The following is a 20,644-nucleotide window of genomic DNA, read 5'->3' on the forward strand; positions in this document are numbered from 1 at the left end:
TAATGTTAGTGAGCAAGTGTGTTAGTGGCACAACAACAGCTAGCCAGCAAAAAGTTAGCTAGCTAGCTAACCTAGCTAGAGACTGGACACATTTACAGAAAAACAAAATATTTTGCAATAACATACTTAGCTAGCAAGCTAAATAATTAATATCTAATTGTGAAATATGAGCAAATGTTAGCTAGTAGATCCCTACCTGGAAGTGAAGACAGCCAATGTTTGTTTTGTTCAAATGGCAGATGTTTTAGTTGTTGAAGTGAATGTGTGCAGAATGTATCAAATAGATAGACTACATATGTGAAATAAATGTATATTATACCAGTCATACATTTATATTTTCTTAATATATTGCTCTGCATTACACTAATCAATGGAAACATCGAAACATTGTAATCTAGGTTAGCCAATTAATTCAAACAGTCCAATAGCTGTGGGGATATTTTATTTTATACTTAGACCAAAGTCAATAACTCTTAATGAACACAACATCCCATTTCAGTTTTATTTTTTGTGGAAAGAAAAAAAGACATTTCACAAAACTATTCACATCATGGTCATCATCCATGTATGACACACATGATTAAAAGTGTCTTCGTGTGTTGACGTCAAAGTGCCTCCCTTCAAGTCGGTAATGTCTAGATTGGACCCAGCTTTTGAAAATGTACGTTAAAAGTAGACACTTTTTTGGCGCATTTTAGATAACCCTAACCCTTTTCCTAATCTTAACCTAATTCTCCTAACCTGCTGCGTAATTTCTCCTAGCCCTGATATGAAAAGTCAATTCTGACAAAAAGCTGGATCCCTTCAAGACCCTCCAAGTGCCCTTGGACATATGGAAATGACCAAAGATTGTCTGTTCCCTCATGGATCAGGGTACCATCACATGACAATCAATGCCTATCAACTTTCACTGGATCAAACCCTTGATTTCTGCATTCACAATTATGACTTTAGTCTCATCAAGTAGGTGACATTAGTGCAACCTCAAGGTAGTTGTGTCTGGAATATTTTTAAAGTTACTTAAAATTAAATCAATCAGTAACAGTGATATACAGTGTCATTTTCCAATATAACGTGCAAACAATTTCCTCTGGGATGAGGATAAACTTTCAGGAGCTCAAGAGTCATTAACGTAAGACTAAATACTGCCACCTAATGGAGATAAATAGCTAATGGGTTAAGGCAAGAAATGTAGTAGCTGGATATTCCAATCATCCGCAGGAACCGCACCCGACAGCTATCTGCAGGAGTCGTCCCCGCTAGCTGTGTTCCGGCGTCCTAGCTAGTAAGCTAACAAGCTAGCACACAGTGTCCTTCATTCCCACCTGCTAAACACCTGCCCTTGCCATTATTACCAGAACTGCGGGAAACTAGTGCATGACAGGCATGGGCGAAGTACACTGTCTACCGGTGTCCTAGCTATCGTTAACTAGCAACCTTTCTTCTGCTGCTGTGTACCGGAGTCCTAGCTAACTAGCTAGCTATCACACAGTGTGTTTTGCTCCGGCTTGCCGAACACCTGCTGGAATCCTAGCTAGCTAACTAGTTAGCACCCATTGTCCTAAACACCTGCCGAAAACCTGCCCTTACTGTCGTTAACAGTACTTCGGAAAAAAGTGCCCGACAGGCAGGGGAAAGTACACTGTGTACCGGTGTGCTAGCTAGCTACCTATCCCACCTACTGTGTACCGGAGTCCTAGCCTACTAACTGGCTAGCTATTACCCAGTGTCCTAAATGCCTGCCGAACAACTGCCCTCGACCTTGTTAACAGAACAGCGGGAAATGAATGCCCAACAGGCTTGGGGCGAAGGACACTGTCTAACATTACTAGCTAACTAGTTGCCATTGTCCCCCTGCCTCTTCGGCATGCATAACTACCACATACTGTACTGGAGTGCCCCCGCCTCCTGCCTGCGGACCGGAGTCCTAGCAAAAAAAAAGACAAATTTACACATAAAGAGGGGTTCCAACAGATGCAGAAATGCCCACATGCAGGAACGCCCCCAATTGCACTCTTCATAGTTCAAGAGTGTTGTATTGTCTTTGGTGTTGTCACAGATACTGCATTCAAAACAACTGGAAACTCGGAAATCGCCGACAGTCATGACAACTGGGAAATGGGGAAAAAATTAGCTCAGACTGGGATTTTTTGGGTTTGAATGGTCATCCAACTTGGGAAAACTTGGGCATTTTATTGGGGGGGGGGGGGGGTACTTCTGGAAATGCTTACGTAACAGACCAAGAAGACCAGGCCCGGAATGAGATGTCAGTGATAGAAGTGCAAAATTCTTTAAATGTTTTCAAAATCTAAAGGCACAACCTAGATTCGAGCCAATGGCTAAAGTAGTTATTATTCCAACCTCGTGAAAGTGACAAACTGACACGTACATATTTTTTGGTAAAAAACAAATTTATATTGAATTAGTGCCATTGATTTTAGGGCCTACACATTCCCATTTTGGCGCAAGACAACCGTTAGACCCGATGATGTGTTTCTATTCATGAGTTTAGCTAACTAAAAATGTGGTCATCACTAGTTACCAGAGGCATATAGTGATAAATATGGCTAAACCCATCCTTTTTCTGCAATTTCTATTTTTTAAATCTGATTATAAACCTAACCTTAACCCAAACCTTAACCAAAATGATAACCTTAAGCCTAAACTTAAATGAATACCAAAAAGCCCATTTTTGTTTAGATCATTTTAACGATATAGCCAGGGCCGCAACTTTCACTGGGGACGAGGGGGACATGTCCCACCCACATTTAGAAATTGCATTTTTGTCCCTCCCTAATTTTATCATTTGAATATGATACAAAACGAGGCAACGTTTTGCGGAAGCCTCCGAGCGGTTGGGTAGGCTGTTTGGAGTGTTTATCCGACTGGATTAAAAAACTAACAATGGTTATGTCCACCCCCACTTCTAAAACCAAAGTTGCGCCCCTGGATATAGCCAATTTTTGTAAATAGTGACAAGTGTGATCGGGGAATCATATTGCAGAAGCAGTTTCTGCAAGTCTTCAAACTGGATTATCTTTGGTGTTGTTATCGGTCTCTCTAGCTTTTTAGCTGTGCAGTCAACACGGGAATATAATTGTTTTGAAGATGAATTGAAGAACTGTGAATATCAAGAGACTATGCCTGATTATTCATGTAACAATGCTTTCGGGGATTAAAGAAACCTACCAATCATCATGACAGTGTGAACAAAATGTTACAGTGATTCATTAAACCTTCTAAAAGCACAGAATAATACTGTACATTGTAGTTATTTGAGGTGGACTTCTGAAATTCCAAATACACTATACACATAGGAATTACCTGTATATAATAATATTTTAAAATATATCACAACACTTATGCAGAAAATGTACTATTTGGACTCCAGTAAAATATAGTATTTTTTGGTAGGGCAGTTGTACATTTCAGTAAAAAGTTGCATACATACATGTATCTTGACACAGTCATATTATGCTGATAATACATTATTCGATGACAGAAGTGGAACTGGTGAAGAAATATGTTTACATGAACATTGCTATCTGCCAAAGACTTAAACCAAATGAATTTGATGTCTACATTATCTCATTGACTGTATTGAGGTACCATGTGAATGCGTGAATTTGATGTCAAGGAAAGTTAGATTATGTCTTCTGCAGTTTTTGTCTCGTCAACTGCTCTCACCCTGTCATTGGTGGCTTCTTTGGAAGCATTGTCCTTGTTGGTCTCTTCTTCTTTTCCCTCCAGTTTAGCCTTCCTTTCCTCCTCCTTTTTCTCTTTGTCCAACAACCGGTAGTTGGTACCCATCCCCACGAACAGGAACACACTGGCAATGATAAGGATCACCCCACAGCTCTGGTAGGTGTATTGGTAGTCATTGTAGATGTCTTTGAATTTCCCTGTGACCGAACAAAATATTAATTCTAACTTGTATCATAAGTTAAGTCTTTGCTTTTCATAAAAAATAAACCAGTTAAATGATTGAACTTCTTTAAATAGAAACAAGGAGCTTAAGTAAGCTACAAATACATGTGTGCACTCACCTAACATAGGGGGACCTAACAAGACAGGCCCACACTCCACAATGGTGACCAGTCCCACTGCACTGGAGAAGCGCTGTGTTCCCACCAGGTCCATGAGCGTCTCAAACAGCACTGCACTCAGCCAGCCAAAGGCAAAGCCAAAGAAGATGGCATAGATAACGAAGCCTGTGTAGTCCACGGAGATGGGCGCCAGGACGTGGCACACACCGTTCAACAGCACAGAGCAGGCAAAGAAGTACTGCACCCTGGGTCGTATCCACTTTGTATTGGCCACAATGCCCATGGAGGGCCGGGCCACCATGTCCACAAAGGCCAGAACAGACAGCAGGAAGGCTGCCTTCTCTTTGGGGATGTCCCTGCTCTTGGCAAAGTTACTAAGGAACACTAGTGGGGAGAAGAGACCAAAGAACATGATGACGTTACCCATGAGGTAGAGCACGAAGCCCCGGTGTTTGAACAGCGAGAGGTCGATAAAACTGTTACACTTCTGCCCACACGTCGTACTCTCCTTGGCAGCATCTTCACTTTTAACTGCAGGCTGTGGTTTTGGTCCGATGGGTCTCATGAGAGAACCAGCGACGCAGCAGTTGAACAGCAGGCCTCCCAGTATCAGGAAGCTGCCCCTCCAACCAAACTGGTCATAGAACCAGCTGTTGAGAGGGGCCAGGGTGGATAGGAACACTGGGCTTCCTGCCATGGCGATTCCATTGGCGATGGGCCGCTTATGGTAGAAGTACTTCCCAATCATAGTAAGGGCTGGGTTCAGATTGAATGCCAGTCCCAAACCTGTTGAAATATATTACATACATTCATTCAGTCCAATATCAGACTGCATAGTTATTCATTATACATAACACATGAAACCAGACGGAAAGGAAATTCAGGATAGTAGAAAGTGATAATAGAGTTCCTGAAGAGGGCCCCAGAGGGCAATACATTTCTTCAACAACAGCAACTAATGAACAGTAAACTAATGAACATATCCTTGCTATTCGGGTTCCTTGGGATGTCCCTACTCTCCATTGAAGTTGAAATGTAAAATGGTTAAGGTAGGGGTTAAGGTTTAAGCTAGGGACGTCCCGAGAATCCCAGATAGCACTATCCAGGAAAGAGGCCTACCTCCGACCACTCCCACACAGAAGTAAAGTCCTTCCACTGAGTTGCAGAAGGAGGCAGCAATCAGTCCACAGCCGGACAGGAATCCTCCACACATCATGACGGGACGACTCCCATACTTATTAACCAGGATACTGCTGATAGGACCTGAAAGGTGACAAATACAAATCAAACAATCAAGATGATTCATATGTTGGGAAAATTCACTTTAGGCAAATATGCCCAAGCATAACTGACTATACCATAATGACTATCTAAATTTCATTTGAAAATCTTTAGAGGATTGTAAATTCGCATCTTGAATTAATTTCCTTGATTAATGTGATTTTAAATCTTTAATAGGTGAAAATGCGAATTAGACTACCGTAAGAAGTCTATTTTAGAGAAATTTTATATTTCACCACTAGAGGTCCCTAAAGCCCCAACTCTGAGAAACGCTGGTGCAGCCAGAGCTTCCACACAACTTCTGCAATGATTTGTCTCACTGCTGCACTGCAGCAATTTCTCTGGTCTAGCCACTGTTGGCAATGCAATCGCACAGAAAACAAGACAATCGCGATGAAACAAGATATTGTGAGGTGTGGCTACAGTTTGTGTATTCCTAACGTATGTGCGGAGAATGACAAAAGAAGAGGGCTCTGTCGCTAAAGAGCAATTCTAACTAGGCTACTGTAAAATCCTGTGCAGGACTTTATGTGTGTTTGTGCTAGAGAGGTTGGGTATAGAAAAAATAAATTTAAAGTACTCCACAGTAGAGCAGGTTACATGTAGTCACTCATTTCCTATGGGTAATCTACCATAGTTCCCATGTAATAGTAAATAATATCCCTTCATTTTGAAGGATGAGAGCTTCACATTGAGAGGAAAACTACCTTTGTCCCACTCAGCCTCCTACTGCTGTTGAAATAGACAGTTTGTCTACTGATATGACTTGGTAAACATAACCTACTCATAGTTTTTCTAGTCAATGTTCTACTTCTACATACCCTATCACCTTCCCTACTGGAAGCTTTGGAGGCTACATTCACAATAGCTCCACTTTGTTATAGTCTTAGACTGAAACATATTAATTCCGTTTAGGTTTGGCTAAATCTCAGAGTTTGGCAACACACATTTAAGGTAACTATAGGCCATAAAATGAGCCTAACAACCTCTAGCTCACTACAACTTGAAAACATATATGATTAGATGGCATGCAGAGTTCTGCTGGCTGCATGCCCACCATCTGTCTGGCCTATACCAACAAGGCCTAACTGGGAGCGAAGATCCATGTGGAAGACGCTTCAGCCTCCCTGCCAAATCCCGGCACCACTGAAGGAACCTAAATGGAATGTGACAGTTTTTGTTTAGAGGTTGTCCAGACTCATTTGCCAGCTCGGAACACGACAAAGGCTTTTTACATTCTAATACAGGCGAGGCTAAACACCAACAAAGAGCCTGTCCCCTCTCTCTCTGAAGATGAGCTGGTGAGGGGGTGAAAAGTCTGTGGAGGCAGCCTGAGACCAACCCTGACGATATAAGACATTATGAGAAGGATAGGAAAGAAATTAAAGAGAGGTCAAAACAAGAGGATTATGCCCCATTATTTAGTCAATGTATACATTTTCCGTAACATGATTTTTTTGTAGTGTTCAACGGATGACACATGAACGCTCTACAATCAATCTTTATGGCAACTGTGTTTCTTGAATAAGCCAAGAAACACAACCCATTTTCTGTAGCACCAGTAAGTGTACATGCAAAATTAAGCATGGATTGTCCCTGTACTGCTGCTTGCTCTTTTGGGGGTCTAGGCCAGGTTCCTGTTGTTTACTTTGCGACAGCTGTTAATGTAAAGAATGGCTTTCTAAAGCCATTTGATTCAATTACTCATTGATTACTTTAACTACAATCTAGAAGAACACATTGTGTGCTGTGCACTGTTGGCTGTAACCCCCGTTTTAAGGCCTGCCAGGATTGGGTCATAGACGTCATTAGGGTCTGAGTCTGACAGGGCCTGTGTGTTCCGGTCCAGTAGAAAGGTCAGAGGTCAGCCCCCACACAGTCATGTGCTCCTCATCATGCGCAGCCAGCCAGGCAGTCATGTGTCCACAGCCCAACTAACAGGCAACATTCAGAGTGGGAGAACTGGGAACCATCTTAGACAAAGCTACTGCATGAACCAATGACCTGGCTTTCGCCCATGCAGGTCCTGAATGTGCGCCTGAGCTAAGTGCTACCTTTTGAGGGAATGGGCTGCTGAACAGTAAATAGCATTCATTCACTGGTCTGGTGGGGGGCAGCTATGTACTCGAGTAGGGAAATGGTGGCTTATCTCTCTGAGTGGACCATATGTACACATGGTGCTGGTCCCCTCTATACTGAAATAGGCAAATGGTTCAGAAATCATTAAATAGTTCTTCATAAAGTGCTGCTATTGCTGAAGCTTGACCTACTGTACTGTATACAATATGTGGTACTACACTTGGAACATATCAGCACTAATCCTTTCAAGACTTCAGTGTTTTGGTAATTATTCCTTCAGTAGTTTTTCTTCCACATGTTATTGTAAATAGGCACTACTACTAAGCTAACTGAAAATGCTGTAGAAGTGTGCAGCTAATAACAATGTATACAGGACAACATCAATATGGAAAAAATAGGACATTTTCTAAAACAGCATCATACCCCGGGGATATATTTATTCAGTTTATCTCCACCTTCTTGAGAGAAAACAAACCTGTTCACTATTTGACAGTGCTTTAAAAAAAATCCAGCCTCAGACCTCTTCTTGTGGGACTACGAGTATTGAGTACAAGAGTCCCTCTGATTACTGTTCTGTCTGTTCGTGTTGAAAGTCATGCAGATGAAAAGAGGCGTATCAACGCTCCACTGGGAAGACCTGTCTGACACCTAGCGTTTGATTCAACCCAGTCAGTACAGGAAGCTAGACCAACTGACACAGTCTGCCTCACCTGCCACTCTCATGTAAATCATTTAATCTCCTCAGCCTCAGAAGACACCTGGGACAACATTCATCTGATCAGAGCATTAACAAGTACAATGAGGAAGAGAGGAACCCCATCCACGGACTGTAGAGACAGATACTGTTGCACTGTTAATAACTATGCTTCAATGGATGGAAGAGTAAAAGCATTCTAGAGACCCATTTGTATCATTTCAATGACAGTGGTTTGATTCAGGCATCGCCGTCTCCTTTTGGACAAAACACTTCATCTTGATCTGGTTCCCAGTGACCTTACTCCACACAGTCAATGGGTGGGAAACTACAGGAGCTGTTTGTACTTGAAGAATAGGACGTGCATGAACGATCCACTGTGCAAAATAAAGAGTGTACGCATTCTCAATGAAAGGTACACTGTGAATACGGATGCCTAATAGAGGCCTCCAGATCCAGGCATGTTAAAAGGTGCTGAACAGTGTCTGTTTAAAGAAGGATGATGGTAGTAATTGTCTAATTTTTCATCATAGCTATCATTATGCTTCATTTTTGCATCAAATATATATATTTTTTAAAGGAAGCCAAGTTGACGTTTCCGAAGTCTCACACATCAGCTTGTCTCAGTAAGTGTAGGAGGATATGGTGGGACACGTTTTGGGATACATGCTTAACTATTTAGCCATAAGGTCTAAGTGGTACTTAAAAAGGACAATGACAATTCACTTCATGGGATTACCAAGATGTGGTCGCACAGCTGTTACCAGTAACAATTACAATGTAACGCATGTGTTGTTAGGCAGCTGTTACACACTGCAAGCACCAGGTCTGGGTTCAAGTAGTATTTGTTTTCTATTAATAATTTAGCTTGCCTGGTCTCAATGGAACCAATGGAATGGTCCCTTGATCTAAACCTATAGGCTCAATCAAACACTCAAAGTATTTGAAAGAAAACAAATACTTTTTAAACCAATATCTCTCTGGTAAGAAGAAGGGTGGGGGTGTATGCCTTATGATTAACGAGTGGTGGTGTGATCATAACAACATACAGGAACTCAAGTCCTTTTGTTCACCTGACCTAGAATGCCTTACAATCAAATGCCGACCGCATTATCTACCAAGAGAATTCTCTTCGACTTTTATCACAGCCGTGTATATCCCAAGGCTAATCTTGAAACAAGGCTCCCTAAATTTTATCAGGATATTGAATGCGCGACCCGGGCTGGCAAAATTCTGGATCATTTCTACTCTAATTTTCGTGACGCATACAAAGCCCTCCCTCGCCCTCCTTTCGGCAAATCTGACCACGACTCCATTTTGTTGCTCCCAGCCTATAGACAGAAACTAAAACAGGAAACGCCCGTGCTCAGGCCTGTTCAATGCTGGTCCGACCAATTGGATTCCACGCTTCAAGATTGTTTAGATCACGCGGACTGGGATACGTTCCGGGTAAATAAAATCTAAATCAAAGTTTATTTGTCACGTGCTCCAAATACAACAGGTGTAGACCTTACAGTGAAATGCTTACTTACAGGCTCTAACCAATAGTGCAAAAAACGGTGTTAGGTAAACAATAGGTAAGTAAAGAAATAAAACAACAGTAAAAAGACAGGCTATATACAGCAGCGAGGCAATAAAAGTAGTGAGGATACATACAGACACCGGTTAGTCAGGCTGATTGAGGTAGTATGTACATGTAGATATGGTTAAAGTGACTATGCATATATGATGAACAGAGAGTAGCAGTAGTATAAAAGAGGGGTTGACGGGTGGTGGGTGGCGGGACACAATACAGATAGTCCGGGTAGCCATTTGATTACCTGTTCAGGAGTCTTATGGTTTGGGGGTAAACACTGTTGAGAAGCCTTTTTGTCCTAGACTTGGCACTCCAGTACCGCTTGCCATGCGGTAGTAGAGAGAACAGTCTATGACTGGGGTGGCTGGGGTCTTTGACAATTTTTAGGGCCTTCCTCTGACACCGCCTGGTGTAGAAGTACTGGATGGCAGGCAGCTTTGCCCCAGTGATGTACTGGGCCGTACGCACTACCCCCTGTAGTGCCTTGGGGTCTGAGGCCGAGCAATTGCCGTACCAGGCAGTGATGCAACCAGTCAGGATGCTCTCGATGTTGCAGCTGTAGAACCTTTTGAGGATTTCAGGACCCATGCCAATTCTTTTTAGTTTCCTGAGGGGGAATAGGCTGTTTCGTGTCCTCTTCACGACTGTCTTGGTGTGTTTGGACCAATCTAGTTTGTTGTTGATGTGGACACCAAGGAACTTGAAGCTCTCAACCTGCTCCACTACAGTCCCATCGATGAGAATGGGGGCGTGCTCAGTCCTCCATTTCCTGTAGTCCACAATCATCTCCTTAGTCTTGATTACGTCGAGGGATAGGTTGTTATTCTGGTACCACCCGGCCAGGTCTCTGACCTCCTCCCTATATACTGTCTCGTCGTTGTCGGTGATCAGGCACACCACTGTTGTATCGTCTGCAAACTTAATGATGGTGTTGGAGTTGTGCCTGGCCATGCAGTCGTGGGTGAACAGGGAGTACAGGTGGGGACTGAGCACACATCCCTGTGGAGCTCCAGTCTTGAGGATCAGCATGGCAGATGTGTTGCTATCTACCCTCACCACCTGGGGGCGGCACGTCTTGAAGTCCAGGATCGAGTTGCAGAGGGAGGTGTTTAGTCCCAGAATCCTTAGCTTAGTGATGAGCTTTGAGGGTACTATGGTGTTGAACTCTGAGCTGTCGTCAATGAATAGCATTCTCACATCAGTGTTCCTTTTGTCCAGGTGAGAAAGGGCAGTGTGGAGTGCAATAGAGACTTAATCATCTGTGGATCTGTTTGGACAGTATGCAAATTGGAGTGGGTCTAGGGTTTCTGGGATAATGGTGTTGATGTGAGCCATTACCAACCTTTCAAAGCACTTCATGGCTACGGACGTGAGTGCTATGGTTCTGTAGTCATTTAGGCAGGTTGCTTTTGTGTTCTTGGGCACAGGGACTATGGTGGTCTACTTGAAACATGTTGGTATTACAGACTCAATCAGGGACATGTTGATAATGTCAGTAAAGACACCTGCCAGTTGGTCAGCACATACCCGGAGCATATGCCCTGAGGATAGCCTCAGACAACAACAATGATGTATACGAAGTATTCTGTGAGCGAGTTTATTAGCAAGTGCCTCAGTGATGTTGTACCCATGGTGACTACTAAAACCTTCCCCAACCAGAAACCGTGGATTGATGGCAGGATTCACGCAAAACTGAAAGCACAAACCACTGCTTTTAATCATGGCAAGGCGACAGAAAACATGACCCGAATGCAAACAGTGTAGCTATTCCCTCCGCAAGGCAATCAAACAAGCTAAGCATCCGTATAGAGACAAAGTAGAGTTGCAATTCAACGGCTCAGACACGAGACGTATGTGGCAAGGTCTACAGTCAATCACGGATTACAAAAAGACAACCAGCCCCGTCGTGGACACCGATGTCTTGCTCCCAGACAAACTAAACCACTTCTTTGCTCGCTTTGTGGACAATACAGTGCCACTGACACGGCCCACTACCAGCACCTGCGGGCTCTACTTCACCACAGCCAACGTGAGTAAAACATTTAAACGTGTTAACCCTCACAAGGCTGCTGGCCCAAACAGCATCCCTAGCCGCGTCCTCAGAGCATGCGCAGACCAGCTGGCTGGTGTGTTTACGGACATATTTAATCAATCCCTATCCCAGTCTGCTGTTCCCACATGTTCAAGAGGGCCACCATTGTTCCTGTTCCCAAGAAAGCTAAGGTAACTGAGCTAAACTACTATCGCCCTGGGTCTCGACTGTACAACTGCGTCCTGGACTTTCTGACGGGCCGCTCCCAGGTGGGGAGGGAAGGAAGCAACATCTCCACCCCGCTGACCCTGCGTTTTCAGCCCTTTCCTGTACTCCCTGTTCACCCATGACTGCGTGGCATGCACGGCTCCAACTCAATCATCAAGATTGCAGACGATACTACAGTGGTAGGCTTGATTACCAACAACGACAAGACGGCCTACAGGGAGGAGGTGAGGGCCCTCGGAGTGTTGTGTCAGGAAACAACCTCACACTCAACGTCGACAAAACATAGGAGATGATCGTGGACTTCAGGAAACAGCAGAGGGAGCACCCCTCTATCCACATCGATGGGACAGTAGTGGAGAAGGTGTAAAGTTTTAAGTTCCTCTGCGTATACATCATGGACAAACTGAATTGGTCCACCCACACAGACAGCATGGTAACTGCGCCTCTTCAACCTCAGGAGGCTGAAGAAATTTGGCTTGTCACCAGAAACACTCACAAACCTTTACAGATGCACAATCGAGAGCATCCTGTCGGACTGTATCACCGCCTGGTAGGCAACTGCTCCGCCCACAAATGTAAGGCTCTCCAGAGAGTAGTGAGGTCTGCACAACGCATCACCGGGGGCAAACTACCTGCCCTCCAGGACACCTACATCACCCGATGTCACAGGAAGGCCAAAAAGATCATCAAAGACAACAACCTCCCGAGCCACTGCCTGTTCACCATGCTATCATCCAGAAGGTGAGGTCAGTACAGGTGGATGAAAGCGTGGACTGAGAGAATGAAAAACAGCTTCTATCTCAAGGCCATCAGACTGTTAACCTCTGGAAGCTAGGGGGCACTATTTTTATGTTTGGAAAAATAACGTTCCCAAAGTAAACGGCCTATTTCTCAGGACCAAGAGCTAGAATATGCATATAATTGACAGATTATGATAGAAAACACTCTAAAGTTTCCAAAACTGTCGAAATATTGTCTGTGAGTATAACAGAACTGATATTGCAGGCAGAACCCTGAGGAAAATCCAATCAGGAAGTTCCTCTTATTTTGAAACCCTTCTGTTCCTATGCATGCCTCCATTTAAAGGGATATCAACCAGATTCCGTTTTCTCTGGCTTCCCTAAGGCGTCAACAGTCTTTAGACATAGTTGCAGGCATTTATCTTGAAAAATGAGCGTGAAAGATCACATTGCGTAAGTGGATAGGTGGGAGCTCTCAGAGTGAGTTTTTGCGCTACAGAGTAAAGCCGCCATTGTTCCTCCCACTGTTATTGAAAAACCTACACACTCGGTTGATATATTATCTAATATATATTTTAAAAACTACCTGAGGAATGATTATAAAAAACGTTTGACATGTTTCTGTGGACATTATGAAGAATAGGGGCGGCAGCGTAGCCTAGTGGTTAGAGCATTGGACTAGTAACCGGAAGGTTGCGAGTAACCGGAAGGTTGCGAGTTCAAACCCCCAAGCTGACAAGGTACAAATCTGTCGTTCTGCCCCTGAACAGGCAGTTAACCCACTGTTCCCAGGCCATCATTGAAAATAAGAATGTGTTCTTAACTGACTTGCCTAGTAAAATAAAGGTAAAATTTAAAATAATAATAATAATAATATTTGGAATTTCAGTCTACGTTGTCGTGACCACTCTTTCCTGTGGATTTCTGAACATAACGCGACAAACAAACAAACGTTGCTATTTTGGGTATAAAAATAATCTTTATGGAACAAAAGGAACATTTGTTGTGTAACTGGGAGTCTCGTGAGTGAAAACATCCGAAGATCATTAAAGGTAAACGGTTAATTTGATAGCTTTTCTGATTTTCGTGACCAAGCTTCCTGATGCTAAGTGTACATAATGCTATGCTAAGCTATCGATAAACTTACACAAACGCTTGGATTGCTTTCGCTGTAAAGCATGATTTCAATATCTGAGACGACAGGTGGAAACTACCAAAAGGCTAAGCTGTGTTTTGCAATATTGCACTTTTTTGTAATATTATTTGACTATGCTATTCAGCGGTTGCTGATGAAAATGATCCCGCGACAGGGATGGGTAGCGTCAAGAGGTTTTAAACAGCCATCACTAACGTTAAGTGGCTGCTGCCAACATACTTACTCAAATCTCTAGCCACTTTAATAATTAATAACTGGATGTAATAAATGTATCACTAGTCACTTTAAACAATGCCACTTTATATAATGTTTACATACCCTACATTACTCATCTCATATGTATATACTGTACTTTATACCATCTACTGCATCTTGCCTATGCCTTTCGGCCATCGCTCATCCATATATTTATATGTACATATTTCTTATTCATTCCTTTACACTTGTGTCTATAAGGTAGTTGTTGTGAAATTGTTAGATTACTTGTTAGATATTCCTGCATGGTCGGAACTAGAAGCACAAGCATTTCGCTACACTCGCATTAACATCACCATGTGTATGTGACCAAAAAAATGTAATTTGATTTGTTACACAATGATCCCCTACTTACTCTGACTGAACATCGTACAGGTCACTTCTGTTACAATATCTCATCACTCTGACTGAGCATCGTACAGGTCACTTCTGGTACAATATCTCATCACTCTGACTGAGCATCGTACAGGTCAGCACTGGTACAATATCTCATCACTCTGACTGAGCATCGTACAGGTCACTTCTGGTACAATATCTCATCACTCTGACTGAGCATCGTACAGGTCAGCACTGGTACAATATCTCATCACTCTGACTGAGCATCGTACAGATCACTTCTGGTACAATATCTCATCACCCTGACTGAGCATCGTACAGGTCACTTCTGGTACAATATCTCATCACTCTGACTGAGCATCGTACAGGTCACTTCTGGTACAATATCTCATCACTCTGACTCTCCCTCCCAGAAACTTCACACAAAATTGTGAAATCACTTGTTAACCTGTTTCCAATGCATTGGTAATGTATTTATGCACTCCATACTGGCTTTGTTGTTTCTGAAAGCGAAGACAGTTGGAGTACATTTGTAATGTGTTACAATTGAATAGGTGTTACAATAAAATATGTTATTGTTATGTACATTTCCGGTAGGGGTGCACTATTCTAGCCTTGCTAGCCGCCATATCTTGCGAGCTTACATGAATGTTGGGTACACGAATATCAGTCTAGTAATTACCAGGCTAGCCCTAATCTATTCTCCAGCTCACCTCCGGCATACATCACTGCCAGCATGATGGAGGAGATCCATGACACCTGGCTGCTGGTGCAGTCGAAAATGACCTCAATCTCCTTGAAGAAGACGGTTATGGACTTGGGAAAGGCATAGGAGAAGCCGATGGAGATGAAGGCTCCCACCACTACTGCCCAGCCCCAGCCCCCCTCTGGAGGGGTGTACCCCTGGGGTCCTCCCATGGCAGGCGGCATGGCTGCTGTTCTGCTCACCAAGATCCTGCACGCAGGAACCTACACAGCAATGGGCACCTGTTGGAGAAATATTAATCAAGTTTTCAGAAACTTTCAAAGCTAGAATTCAGTTAACCGAGAATCTTTTGAAAATGGTATTGTTCATCCTGCACTATGTTAACAATCTTTCACAATGTGAAAATAAACATTTAATCATAAAGGTAAATCTGGGTGTTTCCTCACTGTAAAGGCGTATGGGAGTTGCAGCGATGAGACAAGACTGTAACTACCAATTGGATACCATGAAATTGGGGAGAAAACAGGGTAAAACATTTTTTTTTTAAAGGTCAGATACAGTGCATTTTGCCTCCTTTGAGAAGCAAAATGTATCTTATCTATTCAGATTCATGTAATTTCCTTTGAAAAATGATTTGAATACTACACTGTATGTGGACTGTGCATGACTGGAGCCAATGCTGGATGGTTCATGTCAGCAGGATTTCACATGCTGCTTTCACAAGATAAGCCTGTGTTTATTTACAGGGTGGACCCATTTCCTCCCCGAATAGCTACCTCTGGTACGTATCACAGGTGTGTCATGGTAATGTCCTGAAAGGCAATGCTATAGCAGCTAGAACTAAATATCAATCAGAGAGAGCGGAAATGCAAGCACATGTCCTGTTAACTTCAATGGCTTGATCATATAAGATGAATGTCGACTTAAATAGTTTCACCTTTAGCACATTTGCATGATTATTTCTTACCAGTGGTATGAAACACCGAATCCATGACTTCATCCTCAGTGTTTCAGAAGTAAATGGATCAATTTGATTTGCCAAGAAGATTCACCCTAAAAAGCCCAATATTCACTGTGTGGGAGGCATTTCTGGAGCTTCTTTTTACTGTAAATCCAGCCCTCCACTATACTCCCCCCTCACTTCTGAGCTTGTGAATACAGGCCCATCTGCAGAGTCAAATGGCTTACTATATTGTTTACACCGAGGAACCCATCCACAGTGCACATTTATCAAACCATGAATACAGGTTGAATTCAGCTTCCTAGGAAGCTTGGGGCTATGCTCTCATAAAGAGGGTAATGATTTAGAGTTTCTGCATGTTCTGTGGAGAGGACTCTTGATCTAAGGGAAGTAATGGCCCTCTGTGGTAGTGGAAACAGCATAGGATTAGCAGTTTGTGTGTTGCATTGCACAGTGGAACCTCGGCATGTACTGTATCTTTCCAGAATTTGAGAAATAGTGACGCTAAGCTAGTTGAGCTGGGGTGATGTGATTGCATTGATTAAATACGGAAGATCTGGAGGAAAGTGGGGTGTCTTTTTCAAAAGCCCATTATTTCCTCCTAATACAGTCCTCCAGACAGAGCTTTGATGCAAAGGTAATATAATGAGTCAATGACATACAGCAGGCTTCTTTCTGTATGACAGCCTCTGTGTTTCTCAGTTGATTTACAAAACATTTTCAGGATGTCCCTATGTGTTATACTTAAGCAATAAGGCCTGAGGGGGTGTGGTATATGGCGAATATACCACGGCTAAGGGCTGTTCTTAAGCGCGACGCAACGCCGAGAGCCTGGACACAGCCCATAGCCGTGCTATATTGACCATATACCGCTAACCCGAGGTAATTAGAGCAGTAAAAATAAATGTTTTGTTATACCCGTGGTATACGGTCTGATATATCACGGCTGTCAGCCAATCAGCCTTCAGGGCTTGAACCACCGAGTTTATATTGCAGATCCATTCATGTTGGATATGGGTATCCCAAGATTCCCCTCAAATTTCACCTAAATATAGGGAAGGCTGCCATTGAAATCTCTTAAAGTAATTCACACTCCAGGCAAAGATGAAAGACTAATTCGACCAAATGTGTATCCTTATGCTGGTTTACAATCTTCCCCTGTTAGCGGATGTACTCTGTAGAGAGAGAAAGGAAAAAGAAGACTGTGTTCCCTATCAACTTAAATTTCAGACATTATCTGATGAGGACTTCTGGGTACTTCAGCATGCTCTTTTAACTATGCAGTACGCAGTACAAACATGGCATGGTGCAAATCAATTTCTCACCGGAACAGCTATGATAAATGAGAGCAGGTAAGTCAACTTTCTATATTGTGAGCAGTTTCATAGAAGTGAGATGCAGATGAATGTGAAGAATAACTTAGCATAGTGCTGTGATGCTGTGGAAATGGAACGTTTCAGTCCACTCCTGATACAGGAAATATAATGGCTTGGGACTGTAGTGACAGAGTGAACTAAACCACATCATCTAGTTATAAGCATGAATAAAATAACATGTTATTGAATTGGGACTTGAAAACTGTATTGCACAGGAGTTTTCACATATCCAAAGTGCACTTAACGGGAGTGGGCTGTTCTGTTAAATGGGTGTTGAGAATACAATGTGCTGGGTGTCCTCTTACAGCTATCGGCTTTACCTCCTGTCCTGGGAACAAAGGTCAGCTCAAAGATATGTCTGTCTGAAAATAGTATTGTTTACTTGTTCAACAGTCTTTCAATCAGCACATGTATTTGCCAGGGCACAGGGTACAATCCAGGGTACAAGCCAGGGTACAGAGCATAAGCCAGGGTACAATCTAGGGTACAAACCAGGGCACAGGGCACAAGCCAGGGCACATGCGTGGCGTACATTCTGTGCATGAGCTTACATAGGTCGTTGAGTCCCACACGGACAAGGCTGAGTAGTGATTGTCTGTTTTAATTTATGAATGGAGGAGAAAGTCAGGACATACAGTAATGTGTATTAATGACTAATCAACACATCAAGGTTAATAATATTGAAATAAATAAGGGGGGCCATTTCATCCACTCAAGAATACTGTAAACTTTGCAAAGTAAGTGGCCAGTAATCTGTGAGTCAAAGATTCCACTTTAACCTGGTTTCTAGGTTTATCATATGCAGACAGCTGCCTGCATGAAGGATGAAATATGAGTCAAGATGAACAATGGACCCCACATTGGCTAAAGGTCTATAATAAGCAGCCAAAGTGGGCAGCCTGACCGTGCCACTCGAGACGGAACACACTGCTTCAAACGCCCCAGCGGCACGTTCTTGGCACTATAGAACATTGGCTGTGTCACAACAAGGTCTATGTCTGAACTTCTTCAAGGTTAAATCCCTCGCAGACATCTTGCCGCTTCAGATAGGCGAGCGAACGTAGTGTTCAGAATCCCCAGGACTTTGGCTGCTAAGCTAACATGGCCCTCTAAATGGATATGTGACTGACAGAAATGGATGGGGATCACAGCACAGGACAGAAGCTGGGTTGTTAGACTAATATTAGGTTATTTCAGTATTGTCTTCTAAAGCCTTACAATAGCAGCAGTGGGATTCAGGTTGAAGGCTTGGTAGGAATGAGAGTGATAGTACAGGTATTGTGGTTTTGTAGTAGGCTATCCCCATTGATTTCCATTGCAGACATGCCTCAAGCATTCTGCTCAATACCATCATGATCCCAAGGTGAGCCGCCATGATCATGACCACTTCTGTCAATGCTTTTCAGAACAATAAACAAAATACTAGTTTTTTCTTTTCAGGGCTTGAACAATTAAGAGAATACTAGTTTTTTCTTTTCAGGGCTTGAACAATTAAGAGAATACTAGTTTTTTTCAGGGCATGAACAATAAAGAGAATACTAGTTTTTTTTTTACAAAGCATGAACTATGAAGAGAATATGCACTCACATAATAACTTGACATGTGTCACATTAAACATATCAGTGAGATACGTTCAAGAAAATACTCATCTCCTTTCACACATCTTTTAATTATATATATTTTTTTATGTGCAAATGAGAATGCTTCTCCAAGAGCAAATTGACATCTCAGAGCTTATGCAGAGTAACCACATGTACATATGGATGTGTGGGTTGGTCGCATCTTACCTTGCCAGCAGCTCCTCCTAGTTCCAGATGAGCTCTACAGGCTGAGATGGGGAGCTCTCCTCTCAATGAGGCACTTCAGAACAGGGCTTCTCTGTGTAAGAAGCAAAAGACCTCTAGTCTAGGATGTCTGAGATTCTCCCATAGAATAGAACCTCTACCTCCACTACTACAAGCAGTGTCCCTGTGCTGGGGAAATGAACACTTCGGAGTCTGAATAAGTGCTGGTCTGTAAAATGGAAAAGAAGTTGACAAAGTTTGGTTTATTCAGTGGCCAGTTCAAACAACTGGACCGGCCAAGATACTAGAGTGCTAACTGATGAGGTCAGTCCAGTCTGCCTCTTATTGGCTGTTTGAGGATTAGAGCCGTGCCCCTAAAATGTTTTCCCCACCTCCTTTTGCCTTGTGTCTCCAGCTCACATGTACTGCACTATTGGCCCTATGTGAAACTTCAAAAAGTAGGATACACACTAATGTCTGGGCTTAAGAGATAACATGCCTGTTGGCCATTGATTTCTTTCATAATTGTATAGACAATAGATTACAGGATATTGGTAGTCACCGCAATCAAACAACTGGCTCCCTCTTAAGCAGCTTTTGTTGTTCCCCTCTGGTCTCCTGGGAAACATTAGCAGAGATCGTTCTGATCACTTCAGAGGTTAACTTTAGGCGAGGCCTTAGTTCAACTCCCCCCGCTGTCACTGTGCTCGATGGTCAGGGCTTGGGAAAGGAAACATCCCTGAGCGCTGCTGGAGGTTAACAAACATAGAGCACTACTGTATTGCAAATAAAACATGCATTCCTTGTAGGGGACCACCAAGTGACATAACACTGATGGCTTTTGAACAACACAGTCCTTGTTTTGTTTGTTTGTTAAGTGTCCCTCCCTTTATTATAAACCTAATAAGGGCATTCCACATGGTGGAGGGTGATTGTGACTCTGTCTGCTCCACTGATTACACCCCAATCACACAACAACTAACAGCCAGGTTATCAGCTCAATTACATTAAAGGGATAATCCATATTTGAAACAATAATCCCTACCACTGTTTCGGTAACAAGCTGAGGGATGGGGCTGGAGAAATGTAACCACTCTCAAATTCACAGATCTATGGAGGACTGACCATCCATGATATAAAAAGGATTGTTTAAACCATGTTTTGAGGCTATATGGTGTTTGTTTACATTTAATTTGTTTACAAACATTTGAGTAAAACAAGCTTATATTTAGGGTTGTACGACAGTTTAAATAAACTTGTGGCATTCAAGTTACGTTCTTCATGAATCAATGGGTCCATATCATTAACTTATATATCCAAAAATGGATGTAGCAATTGCAGATTTCTCCTTTAATTTCAGTGTGCAGCACAGTTTTGCATATCATGGCTTTGGG

At 42.8% G+C, this 20,644-nt stretch overlaps 1 protein-coding gene across 1 annotated transcript; it reads right to left on the bottom strand.

The window, feature by feature from the left end:
- Positions 1–425: 425 nt before the first annotated feature.
- On the bottom strand, positions 426–19,558 carry LOC109899090 (monocarboxylate transporter 1). The gene is made up of 5 exons (XM_020494147.2): positions 19,254–19,558; positions 15,137–15,410; positions 5,166–5,309; positions 4,047–4,832; positions 426–3,902 (listed from the first exon to the last, which is right to left on the bottom strand). Exons 2-5 carry the CDS (start codon positions 15,351–15,353, stop codon positions 3,643–3,645), a joined length of 1,407 nt encoding a protein of 468 aa, XP_020349736.1. The 5' UTR covers positions 15,354–15,410; positions 19,254–19,558; the 3' UTR covers positions 426–3,642.
- Between the last annotated feature and the right edge of the window lie 1,086 nt (positions 19,559–20,644).

This window comes from Oncorhynchus kisutch, linkage group LG1, assembly GCF_002021735.2.
Source record: "Oncorhynchus kisutch isolate 150728-3 linkage group LG1, Okis_V2, whole genome shotgun sequence".
Lineage (NCBI taxonomy): Eukaryota > Metazoa > Chordata > Actinopteri > Salmoniformes > Salmonidae > Oncorhynchus > Oncorhynchus kisutch.

Coding starts and splice junctions, on each gene's coding strand:
- LOC109899090 (XM_020494147.2), bottom strand. CDS start 15,353: ATGCCGCCTGCCATGGGAGGACCCCAGGGGTACACCCCTCCAGAGGGG. Junction 5,310..15,136: donor GGCAGTGATGTATGCCGGAG/GTGAGCTGGAGA, acceptor GTCACCTTTCAG/GTCCTATCAGCAGTATCCTG. Junction 4,833..5,165: donor CTGTGTGGGAGTGGTCGGAG/GTAGGCCTCTTT, acceptor ATATTTCAACAG/GTTTGGGACTGGCATTCAAT.